Here is a 12,646-nt window from a genome sequence, read left to right as displayed (position 1 = left end):
ATTTGGGTATTATTCTCTTTTCTTTTTTTTTTTCCGTTTGGGCAACTACAACGTGTTTGCTAGTACTTGTATTTTACTGCTGTTCAATATACAGAGCAGAAAGCAGCAACTAGGAAGACTTCAGACGCTCTAAATTAGTGGTGTTAGTTGCCTTTTTCTATTAAAAAAATAGAAAACAGATTTTGATTGTAGTTTTTTAATAAAAAAAATTATATTATTCATGAACACATTTTTAAATCTTATTTTCACCTTATATATATATCATATTATTACAATATATTTTTATATAAAAAATTTTAAAAATAGCAATCCAGACGGACCGAAAATTGTAGTGATGGATTGAATTTTAGGCTAAAATGTGAACGTGCTATCTGTCTATTTATCAGAAAATAAAATCTAGGATGAAGCTAAATTCAATCTAACGTGGGTATACATATGGACTCCATCAAAGCCAATTTTGACTGTTTCCATTCACCGTTCCCTCTTTTTGTACCTATCTTTTGGATCAATGATAGGACGTAACCCCTAAAAAAAATCATAATTCTCAATCTAATCTATACGTATATAAATTTGAGAAGGGGTTTTTAGTATGGTCAAGTTAGAATGCTTCCAATTATTCATTCTTTTTTTTTAATAGAATTTTGACTTTTTTAAATTATTATATATCCTTTCATGTCTTTTGAATTCAAATAGTAGGAAGTGGCTCCACTTACATAGAAATTTGATATGAAATCTATTAATGTGAACCTAAATAAAAAGGAAACATCACCAAACCTACTAAAAGTAAAAAAAGTAAATAATAATAATGTTTTACTCTTCAACTTAGTAATTCTAACTAAAAGGGCAAATTATATAGAAAATAAAAAGGAAATAATATTCGTTGCTCATGGATTTAAAAAAATCAAGAATGATTACCATTCATGAAACCTAAATTATGAAATCACTAACTAAAAAACAAAGTACTATTAGCCTTTAGATATGAAAATTTTTGTTTGAAATCTTTATTTTTGACAAAAAATAATAATAAACAACAACACCAATTTTGCCAAAAATTTTAAAAAATAACAATAGAATATGTGTTCAACTTCTCTTTTGAAACTTTGAAGTTATTCAATTCAAAATGTATATGGAAAATAACTAAATTTGGTGTTTTTATACTTTTGTATTGAATTTTCATTTTCATATTTTACTCACCAAATTCACTTTATAATAGTGTAACATTGACAATATGTTAACTTATATTTTGAATAAAAAATGAAAATGTTAGGACTCTCAAACCAATAGATGTGAGAAATGCCAATCACAATTATTACAAAAAAGAAAATTCCAACACATATCGAGCATGCTATATACATATATATGTATGCAATTCTTATAAGTGTATAAGAGAAAACTATAAATTTTTATAATATAATATATCTCGAATGAAAAATTATGATATTACTTTATTTTGATTGGACGGGTAGAAGAAAAAAGAGAGAAATAGAGGAAAGGGAAATGGAGTAGGTTAGCCATGCGGGATAGAGGTTGGAGGCCATCCAAGGGCTTGGGAGAATGATAAGCAAAAAAGGATAAGAAATTAAGTGGTGAGAATTGAAAGTTAGAGACAGAGAAGAAGAGAACGCTGAGAAATTAAAGAGTAGCGAGAAAAAGTCGAAAAAGAAAATAAACAACAAAGTTGTACGAAAAGATGAGGGTCTAAAGAAGAGAATTATGAGAATATGACGGAGATGGCAAAAAACGATAGGAAGGATAGCACCATGATAGGATGTTTCCTTATACTATATAAGAATGAATTTGGGTCAAAGAATGGTTTTGAATTTCAACCGTAAGAGTAGGGGTATTTTGGGATTTTTGAGGTTGTTTTGAGTGTAGTTATAATATTGGGTACTACTTTAGATAACATGTGTATTATTGTGTTTCCTGAAATGTCCTTGTATTCTAAAAGATATAGTGATGATTTGTTCAAAGGTTTGGACAGCTTGGGAATGTGAGATTATTTGGTCATATTTTCTACAATGGGTACAACCCATAATAGTTTCTTTACTGTTGTAATTACTTGAATGTCCTTGCAGAAACATTCATTGTGGTTTGTATCAATTATTACTATTACTTTGCTATTATAACTTGAAAAACTTCAAACGTCATTTTCATCTCAATTAAAGCAAGGGGCAATGTGGTTTATTAAGGAATTTATGATTGAGCATTAGTTTCAACTTCAATTCTTCAAATATCTGCCCCTTCATATTCTTCCGTTATGTTCATTTCGTCTTCCGGTAAATACTTATTTGTATTGTCATGGTATTCTGGATTTCAATATGGTTCTCTGGTGAAGCTATTCTTAGCGGTTCAACTTGAGGTGAGGTTTCATTCTTTTTTTTAATGGTATGATTTGCTTTGTAAAATCGTAATTTCTATTGTTAGCTAAATGCTTTTATTCCAAAATTGGATACTCTGTTAGCGCAATTTAATGTTGATATTATTGTTTCCCCACAAAATTGGTTGTTCTATACAATTTAAATGGTGTGATTTTGTTGGAATAGGTTTGAAGATACAAAACTTCCTATTTTGGTCTACTTACATGGTAGAAGCTTTTTGATCAAATCTGCCTTATCTCCTACATATCATGCGCACCTTCATGTAGTAGTTGCAGAAGTTGGTATTGTAACAGTTTCAATTAACTATCTGCTCGCCCCTGAGTATCCTTTGCCTATTGCTTATAAAGATTTTTAGATTGCAGTCAAATGGGTTGCCCCTCATTCAAATGGCGAGGGTCCTGAGGTATAGCTTAGGGATTATGCTGGCTTTGATAGGGTGTTTTTTGGTGGGGATAGTACTGGTGGCAATTTAACACATAACATGGCATCAAGGGTTTGGCTGGAGATACTAGACAACTTCGATTTTGATGTAATTTTTCTCAATTATCCTTATTTTTGGGGGAAAGATATAATCAGTATTGAGTTAACGAAATTACAGGCGAACGCCTATGTTAAGGGCATTTGGCATTATATTCACCCAAAATCTACGGGGGTTGATGATCCGTTGTTGAATCCTCTGATGGAACCAAACATTTCGAGGCTAGGCTTTGTCGTTGCTAAAAAAGTTGGCTACTTTCATCAACAAAAATGTTGTGTAGATGCATCTTTAAGTGGATAATCATTTTGTTTATTGCCATTCTCTGAATCGTTAGGGTATCTATTTAAAGTTCATTTAGTCTTGTTAATGAAAAGCTCATATACAAGTGTTTGTTTCAAAATATATGAACCAAGCAAGATAGCATGCATAATTTCCTTCTCCATCTCCCAGTATACATTAGATATTTTGTTATTTCATATTGTTACTCAATGTGCGTGAGTTTTTTTATATTCGCTTGAACTACTGTAAAATCTTCTTTAAGCACAGGCACCAAACACCCGCGCGATACGCGGGTATTCCCTTCCTAGTAAAAGTCATAAAAAGCAGCGAATGGCTAGTTGGTAGGTAAGAAATGACAAAAAAGATAATAGCTTTTAATAATTTTAGAAACTTTATTTTGCATCTTACAAAGAATTTTTTGCAATCCATTTTAAAGTATATGAAAAATACTATTCTATAAGCGCTCAACAATTTTAAGGGTACAAGATTGGAGAGAATTTTTTTCTAAAATTGAGAAAAATGAATTAGTTATAATTTATGTTTTTTATATTATAATTTTTGATATAAGGACATAACATGATTTATTTGTGTCGGCTATTGATAAGTAGGTTTGTAATTATTCTATCATGTAAATCATTATAAATTAAATTATGTTATTCAAATTCTTACTATATATTGACAAACAATTGGCAAACAAATATTGGTTTCAATTTATTTAAGATGTTAAAATTAAGAAATCCATTTTGTGTTCACAGAGTAAATTTTTTTTCTAACATGTTAAGTATAACTTCTTTAAAATTTTTAATCTTTTTCATATACTCTATCATGTACAACAATATATAAGTACATATTATTATTTTGAATTGGAATATAAATCCGTGTATAGCATAGGTCAAAATGTTAGTTTTATGAATCCAACATGCTGCAATCAACAAAGCAAATCCCTAAATTGAACGCAATTTCGTTATTTAGACCCGCATACTACATGAATATGATATATGTGCCTTTACTAGAAATTATAATTAAGAAAGGACTTTTTGTTTAAATAATAAATTTTTAAATATTTTTCTAGCAATAGCAATGTGTGATTTTAAAAAGGGATAATTTCAGATACCTCCCATAAGGTTTCTAACAGTCTCACCCTCCTCCCTCGTGGTTTCAAAAATATCACAAATCTCCCCTGTCAGAATTTTAGATCCCATATCTTACATCATTATGACAAAAAAAAACTTAAATACCCTCACAAGTTAGCTAATATTTTGTGATTATTATGACAAATTTGGTGAAGTTAGTTATAAACACAATTAATGTAATTAACGATAAATTAAAATCCTTTAACCAATACAGAAACAGACAAGTAACTAACATCTAACATGATGTACATGTTTATAAACTGATTGCACCTCATAGATTATCCCGTGTAAGGTGTTTATAGGCAAATTAATATTAGTCATATAGATAAAATTATATATCTACTGCAGCTTGTAAGGAGATGCACAAGTAGGTCAAAACACCAATAATCATTCCAAATGTATGCATACCATTGTATTATGCATATTGCTGCGATGACTAATTGCAATATGCATGTGAATAAATAATTGCATGTTCAACAATTTCTATGCATCGTATTTGATCAATAACACGGTGTACATTATTTCAACCAAATTGTATATTCACTAAGTATTTATATACATGCTACTTATTAAAATAAACTATCTCTCTAATATTTCGTGATTATCAGGACAAATTTCGTAAAGTTAGTTATAAACACAATTAATGTAATTAACGATAAATTAGAATCCTTTAACCAATATAGAAACAGGAAAGTAACTAACATCTAACATAATGTACATGTTTGTAAATTGATTGTACCTCATAGATCACCCCGTATAAGGTGATTATAGGCAAATTAGTATTAGTCATATAGATAAATCACTAATACAAGATAATCAGGGTATTTATGATATATAGTTGTTTCTCTCTCCAACTCCTCATTTTTTATTGTTTGTATTTTTTAATTGGGTCTACTTTGAGACTGCCTATTTAGTTTTAGGAAAAGTTTGTGATATTTTTGAAATTATAAGAGAGGAAAGTAAGACTGTCAGAAACCTCAAGAGAGGTATCTGAAATTATCCCTTTAAAAAACGAGAAAGGAACAGCGGTATTAGAATTCCAAACCTCTATGTTCTAAGAAAAAGTGACGGTCACCTCACGCATTCACGAATAAAGAGATAACCTGTGTACCAAATTGACTCGAGCACATTTTTTCTTTTTCTTTTATTTTATTTTTTTTGCCAAATCCACACATTATGGATTTAATAAAAATTTAAAATCACATATTATTTTTTATTTTCGTGGAAATTGTGGTTCCGCTTGGAAAAGTAGAAGGTATGCTAGTCAAGCAAGGTCACCCGAAATTAACCCACTCCCCAGTCTCCTCACTCTTTTCACCTGAACGTTACCTAACCCTCGCTCCTCGACCTTTTTGGCTTTTCCTTTTCATTTCATTTCAACACCGACACCCTCACCCTCACACACACACACACACAGAGACTGCAACGCGTCAATGGCCACCTCTGCCTCTTCCCTCTCTCTATTCCTCCTCTCCCTCTCTCTCCTCTCCCTTACCGCTACCGCTAGACCCTGCAAAACCCTCTTTTTTTACACCACCACCACCTCCTATTACCCCTCCACCACCACAACTGCCGCTTCCTTTCCTCAAAACCCTAACTTCGAAATCCTCCCCAAATTCCACTCCTATTCCCCGAAATTCTTGACTTTCTTCTTCACCACCGTCAACTCCCGTGAAGAAACCCGCCCCTATGTCTCCTATCTCTCCCTCCGTCGCACCCGGGCCAACCCTTTTCCTCTCTATTTCGAGGAAGTGCCAGCTGCCGAGGAGGAGAAGCAGCAGCGATCGTCGGTGGAGTCGTCGGTGATGCCGCTGGGGATTTATTCGTCGGTCTCCACGAGTTCGATTAGAGATCGGACTAAGGATATCATGAGCGTTGTGGGCGCTTTGCTTTTCGGGGTGGGTTGTGGGGCTTTAACAGCTGCCACGATGTTTTTGATCTGGTCTTTGTTTTCGCCGCACCGTTTTGATTTTGACGATTCTGACGATGACGATGATGGTTACGACAATGGAGACGATGTTGCTAGCCCCAAGAAGATTGGATACATTGCTATTCCAGGCGATGTGGATTTGGTGAAGAACAAGGATTTCAATTCCGTGCCGCAGAAAGAGGTTGCTTGAGATTTTATTTGGTCTTTGGTGGGGGGTTTCTAGGTGTTGGGTTTCAATTCAAGGGGGATTCATGCTGTTGACTTTATGTCTAATTGTTGAGTATTACTCAAATATTACTGCATATGTTTACACTCAGTTATATATTGTTGATGGTGTCAATGAATGTTAGTATGGTTTATTGAATGCAATTCTTTGATGTCACTATTGCGTTTAATGCTGCGTTCTTGGGATTTCTTTGTTGCTTGTTGATCGGTTGAATGTTTGCTGTCTGTATGTTACTCTAGTTGGTCATCCATGCGATTAGATGAGCGTGTTCCTTTGTGAAGTCCTTTTACTGACGATGACGTGATTTGTCAGCCTGGATGATGTTTTGTGGTCAGAGAAATCTTAGTGCTTGTTTCTGTAAATGAGTTCTCAGTATGCTCTTTTGACACTTCTATATTGATTGTGTTGCTCTTGGCAGATTGATAATTAGATCACAGTATCCTGTTTGAAGGTGCTTTTTTTCCTAGTATGGGGATTAATTTGGTGTTACCGCTATGGGAAACAGAGCTCATCGCAAACTTAGTCAGTGATTGTAGATAGATTAGTTATAGGTAATGTGATTTAATTCATAGATGGCATCAGTAGTTAATTGCAGAAGTTATTCGATGACACCATTTCTTGAAATGTTAGTATTAACTGTTCGCTGTGATCTTTTCCCAAAGATATTGAGGGAGCACTCTGGAAGTAGTGTTTATGGAATGATTGGTCGTTTGTTTTCTCCGTGGGGAATGATTGGTCATTTGTTTTCTGGTCATCAATGCACATACCAACAATTTTGTAGTTTTTTTTGACTTGCTAGCACAACTTAAGTGATACAATGAAGGGTTTTTTCTGTCCATTTCTTCGTCAGCCTTTTAGGTGCTGATATAGCTGGGAACAGTTTCATCTGAAATTATAGGTCACTAAAGATTATTCTCAGGTTTCCAACTTCTTAATGTGTTGGATGAATCTTAAATCAATTTGGAGGCTCTTTCCGGCTCTGTTTCAAACTATGAAACTTGCTCTTGGTTTTATCCCCTCCATGGGAAGCGCACCAAATCAGAGACGGTGCTGTATTCTACATGCCTGGTTAACAGTACAAGGAACTTTTGGATAATGGGTTTGAAGTGTGTCTTCCTGTTAAATGTGGGTTTCTTTGGAATATCTGTGTTAATTTGTATGTCCTTTCTGACGCGTCGAGTAAATCAATGAGCCACTGGGAGCTGTGTTCTTTGTCTAGCGTGCAACTTGTGTCTCGTCTATGCTATTTTAATTTCATGGAGTATTTTTTGTGTTGCGGTAGACCTTTATGAATCGCATAGGCCTTGCTAAAGATTCTAAAGGAGCGCTGTAGGGAATCATCTGGGTCATTTCCGGTGGTAAACAGTGAATTATCTGTCCTTTCATAAAAGTGCGAGTTTCAATTTCTCATGGCTCAATTAACAAGGCTTTTCCGGTAACTTCAAGCCACGAGGAACTCGGTGGCATATTTTTTGAACCAGATTGGTTTGAAGCCCTTGAACATATCCAAAATAGCTGGAAATGGGGAGTTTGAGTTTGAATTTGATCGAATTTCTTGCTTGACCCGACATCTTCCTCTGCAGCAAGACGTGTGTTTTTCGTATCGTGTGCAGCTTGGAGGGGAAGAAAGATTGGGAGGCTAGGTACGCCGGCGTCTCTATTCTTGATGCTCTTTTGGTCCGTCTTCCCTTGGCAGTCACTGTCATTTCCAGTCGTTCCCTTGGCGTTCATCATCTCCTTAAACATTATGATTATTGCTGTCAAGATGTGCATGCACTATTAAGTTTTTTTGCACCTCATATATTTGTTGCTAGTAATTCTCTACCAGGCTGTTACCGTAAACCGTTGGGTTCTCTATGATGGCTTTACCAATATTAAGGTCGTTTTACCATGCACTTTGTTCTCAGTGGATGTTACGGGGAAAAGGAATTCCGTTTCTCTTTTGTCATCTGCCAAAATGCTTTCTTCCCCAAAGTGTAATCTTCTCCTGCAATTCTCGGCGAATCCCCAGAAGTACCATGTGATTGGGCTTTGAGGACTCTCATCTAAAGTCCAATTAGCCAAATCAAAGCGGGTTAATAATTACCAAAAAAAAAAAAAAAGGTTAATAGAGTTGCTAATAATAGATTATTAGAATTCTAATTTTTATGCTTCATTGCAACACTAGTTTGAAGTTCATTATTGAAGTCCAATGCCCTGACCTCGTCACAATGAGTAGGAGATTTTTCGGTGTAAATGCAATAAATTCACAAATATTTTGCTCTTTTCCGTCTTCATTTTATGCTTCATAGCAACATTTGTTTGGATTCATTATTGCTTATTAATACTCTCACACAGGATACATCATGAGGGCATTTAAGGATTTGCCAGTTATATAAGATTTTAAGTTAACTTACCAATTTAAAAAAAATGCTTACTAGATACTTCTCTGTTCTTCCTTCCATACGCCCAACTTGTTTTGGTGTTTTTTTTCCCCTGTTCCGGTGAATATTTTCATAATGAGTAACAAAATTATCACTTGAGAAATTTTGTTTGGTCAGCTTATTTGAGATGAATTTCATTCATCAGTATCAAAATTTTGTAAAGGATTCTTCTGATATATAGGTGCCCGATAGATCGCAAAGAATCTTCTATTTCATTTTATGTACTCTATATAGGTGCCAACATCTATTAAATCACCATATATTCTTCATGAATATTCCATTTTAATTTTTTTCTTGTTCCTATAAGTTCCAAAAAATCACTCATAGGGTAGAATACAAAATACAATAGAATAACTAACAATACATAATGGAAAAACAAAGAAATTACAGAAAATTCATTAAAAAAAACCCATGCTTTAGTTAAATATTGTAATTTTTTTTAAGGAGTGCTTACACCAATGTTAGAAGGACGAAGCACTCAATGCAGAGTTAGATGGGCTCGGCCGCGGATAGACGTTGCTGGCCATGCTGTGCTGCTTAGAACCAGTGAAATGGCTCTTCCCCTTTTTCCCCTTCTTTTCAAATGTTTTAGGCTCTCTAATAGTGTTGAACCTCCGTATGGTTGAGTCGACCTTGGCGTTCAGCAGGCAGCCTTGCTTACAAACAAGCACACTCTGACATGTTCTGCAAAGGGATTCAATTCCTGTTAACTGAAAACAAAAGAACAGTTGCAGAGATGGAGTAGTAATAAATTAAGAATGAAGGAAACAGCACTAGTCGTCAAAACCACAAGGATCAGAATGCTCACTCTGCCATTAGTTTTACCAATTGTGCTCTGAGCTATCAGCCACAGCTGTATGAGCAAGAGAAGAACTAGAAAAATCTTATACAATAGCTACTCTAAACTAATCTCATATTCATCATATCCTAGAGATTTCAAGTGACTGTCGACCACCAGCGAACAAAAACTAATTTCATCCATATTAACACGAGACCTGTCTCCAGCAACAAACTCACAAGTCATTCCATCCAAATCAATCATGCTACAGCCAGGCACCTTTTTCACCTTCTTCTCATCCATTACCTTCCGAACACTCTCCGCATCATCCCATTTGTTAATAGCTGCATAAATATTTGACAGAAGAACATGAACTCCGCCATGGTCAAGACTCTGATCTGCCAGTCCCTTGACCATTTCTTTTCCCAGATCAATGTCACTATGAACCCTGCAAGCGTTAAGTAATGCTCCCAATACATAGGAATCAGGCTTCACAGGCATCTCTTTCACAACCTTTCTTGCCTGTTCAAGCATTCCTGCTCTGCCTAGAAGGTCTACCAAACAACCATAATGCTGAACCACAGGTTCCATCCCATAAACTCCTTTAATGCTTTCAAATATTCTCAACCCTTCTTCTACCAACCCCATTCTGCTACAGGCGTTCAGAACACAAATAAATGTGACCTCATTTGGCCCAACACCCTCACTCTCCATCCTATTGAATACCTCCATTGCCCTTGCACTTTCACCGTGATTAGCCAAGCCTGAAATGAAAGATGTGTAAGCAAGCACGTCCTTACGAGGAATCTCCTCAAAAACATGACAGGCCATCTCAATGCACCCGCACTTGGCATACATATCAACAAGGGCTGTTCCTAATGCTCTGTCCAACTCAATCTTGTTCCTCTTCATATAGGCGTGAATCCACGTGCCTTGATCCAGAGCACCAAGAAAAGCACAAGCAGACAATGCACCTACAATTGCAGCATGGTTTGGCCCGATACCAGCAACTTGCATATCATCAAACATCTCCAAAGCCTCCAAAAATAAGCCACTTTGGACATGCCCATTAATCATAGTACTCCAAGAAACAGCATTCTTTTCCGGCATTTGATCAAACAACTCTTTTGCAAACCCAATGTTCCCACGCTTCACGTACCCATTAATCACAGCAGTCCAGGTAATCACGTCACGAGTTTTACTCGCATCAAACAACTTCCTAGCAATGTCCATACAATCACAAGTAGCATAAAAATGAATCAAACCATTCTGCACAAAATCATAAACTTCCCAACCCAATTTTATCACATGGGTATGATACATCAATCCCAAAGAAACATCCTTTAGCTCGGAACAAGCCCGAAAAACAAACGAAAAAGTATAATTATTGTACCAAAACCCATTTCCCAGCATTTCTTTAGACAGTAAAATAGCACCATTGAGCTGACTATGTTCAGTAAAAGCTCTAATGATGGTGTTCCATATAAAAGGGGACCGATTAGGAATGAGGCGAAAAAGGGCATAAGCATGTGAAAGATCGCTCTTTTCCGAGATTCCAAAGCGCGAAAGGAGTTTCCCAGCAGCAAAAGGGTCGGCAATGGTCCCGGAGACAATCAGGTGGCATTGGATTTGCTTGAGCTGTGACAAAGATAGACATGGTTGGTCCAGGAGGGAAATAGCTTTGTAACTAGATTTCAAATATTTGGAGGCAAAATGCGACACCATCGCACGTGTAATATGTCATACTAGTACAAGAGTACAAGTAGATGTAACCTCAGAATTTGCCAATCTGGTTTCAGAATCTAGCACTTATTAACACATCACACTAAGATATATAATTGTGGGATTCATGGAAATTAAAGGAAAATGCAGTGAATTTGGTCATGACCATCTGGGCTGGGATATGACAATGAGGGCCTCAATTTGTTGGCAAAATCTTGATCAATATTTTGTTTTTGGAAGATGTGGACATAGGTTCTTTGTTGGCTACCTAAATTCTAAAACATACGAAATTGTACAGATGGGGACTACGAGAATGAGAAGATGACTTGCTGACGACTTTAGTAGATTGGGCAGATGAGATCCAAGAAGAACCGCTGGATTCATGCTTAGCTTGGCCGGATCGACCAGGGACTATGAAGAGGACCTCTGTTCGTTTCTTTAAGCATGTGGAAACGCTGCGCCGGTACAGCTGATTTCATTACCTCATCTATTTTATTTTTTACAAAAAAATCATGGCATAAATTTAGAATCACAAAATTTATGCATAACATTTTGGTAAATAAAATTCTCAAACGGAAGTATATGAAAATAAAAAAAAAAACCTGTTTTCATTGTCTTCGAATGAAGTTCTGCAAAATCTGATTTTCCAACTTGGCATGCTTTGAGTTTTTCTTCTTTTTTTTTATTTTTTATTTTTCGTGACACAAATGTTCAAGGCAACCTTTGCACTACTCCGTTTGGATTAGCTGTTTTTGAAATATTTTATTGTAGCAGTGTATAAGAAAAAATTTTATTATAAATATTTTTTGAAATATTTGATATATTGTATGGATGATATTTTTTTGAATTATTTTTTATTTGTATATTACTGTAATATTATTGATTTTGAAAAACGTTTTTTTGAAAAATATGCCAATTCAAACGGTAAAAATATTAAAAAATAAAAAGAGTGTATAGGTCAAGTTCTCCTAACTGTCCTTCAAAGTATTGTAGGAAATTAGATGTTATTTTAATCCTTAATATTTAAAGTGAATCGATTTTGGTCCTTAAAGTTATACACACTTACTATAAGTCTTAAATTACACACCTTCGTTCTTTTTCTATTTTATTTTGCAGAATTTAATTTTATACTAAGGGAGTCCTATTATGTTCTGATTCTCACGGACCAAGGTACATGGGACTCGGTCTTACCTATGGTACTCATAAGGACTACTTTAATGAATCGAACGACTGGATTTGATCTTTAAACTAATCCACATATGGACTTCGTTTTGCAAGTTGCAAAAATTTGCAAGTCAA

General features: G+C 35.1%; 1 protein-coding gene across 2 annotated transcripts; it reads right to left on the bottom strand.

Annotated features, from left to right (window-relative positions):
- Positions 1–9,262: 9,262 nt before the first annotated feature.
- Positions 9,263–11,766, bottom strand: LOC113701537 (pentatricopeptide repeat-containing protein At5g66520-like). 2 transcript variants are annotated; one of them, XM_027222249.2, is made up of 2 exons: positions 9,656–11,766; positions 9,263–9,557 (listed from the first exon to the last, which is right to left on the bottom strand). In XM_027222249.2, the coding sequence occupies exon 1, from the start codon at positions 11,348–11,350 to the stop codon at positions 9,743–9,745; it is 1,608 nt and encodes a 535-aa protein (XP_027078050.1). In that variant the 5' UTR covers positions 11,351–11,766; the 3' UTR covers positions 9,263–9,557; positions 9,656–9,742. The 2 variants fall into 2 exon arrangements, with proteins under 2 accessions (XP_027078050.1, XP_027078049.1); XM_027222248.2 differs by having other exon boundaries at positions 9,263–9,531.
- Positions 11,767–12,646: the final 880 nt, after the last annotated feature.

This window comes from Coffea arabica, chromosome 7e, assembly GCF_036785885.1.
Source record: "Coffea arabica cultivar ET-39 chromosome 7e, Coffea Arabica ET-39 HiFi, whole genome shotgun sequence".
Lineage (NCBI taxonomy): Eukaryota > Viridiplantae > Streptophyta > Magnoliopsida > Gentianales > Rubiaceae > Coffea > Coffea arabica.
The sequence above is the reverse complement of the archived record's forward strand: the minus strand, read 5'-3'. Positions and strand labels throughout refer to the sequence as shown.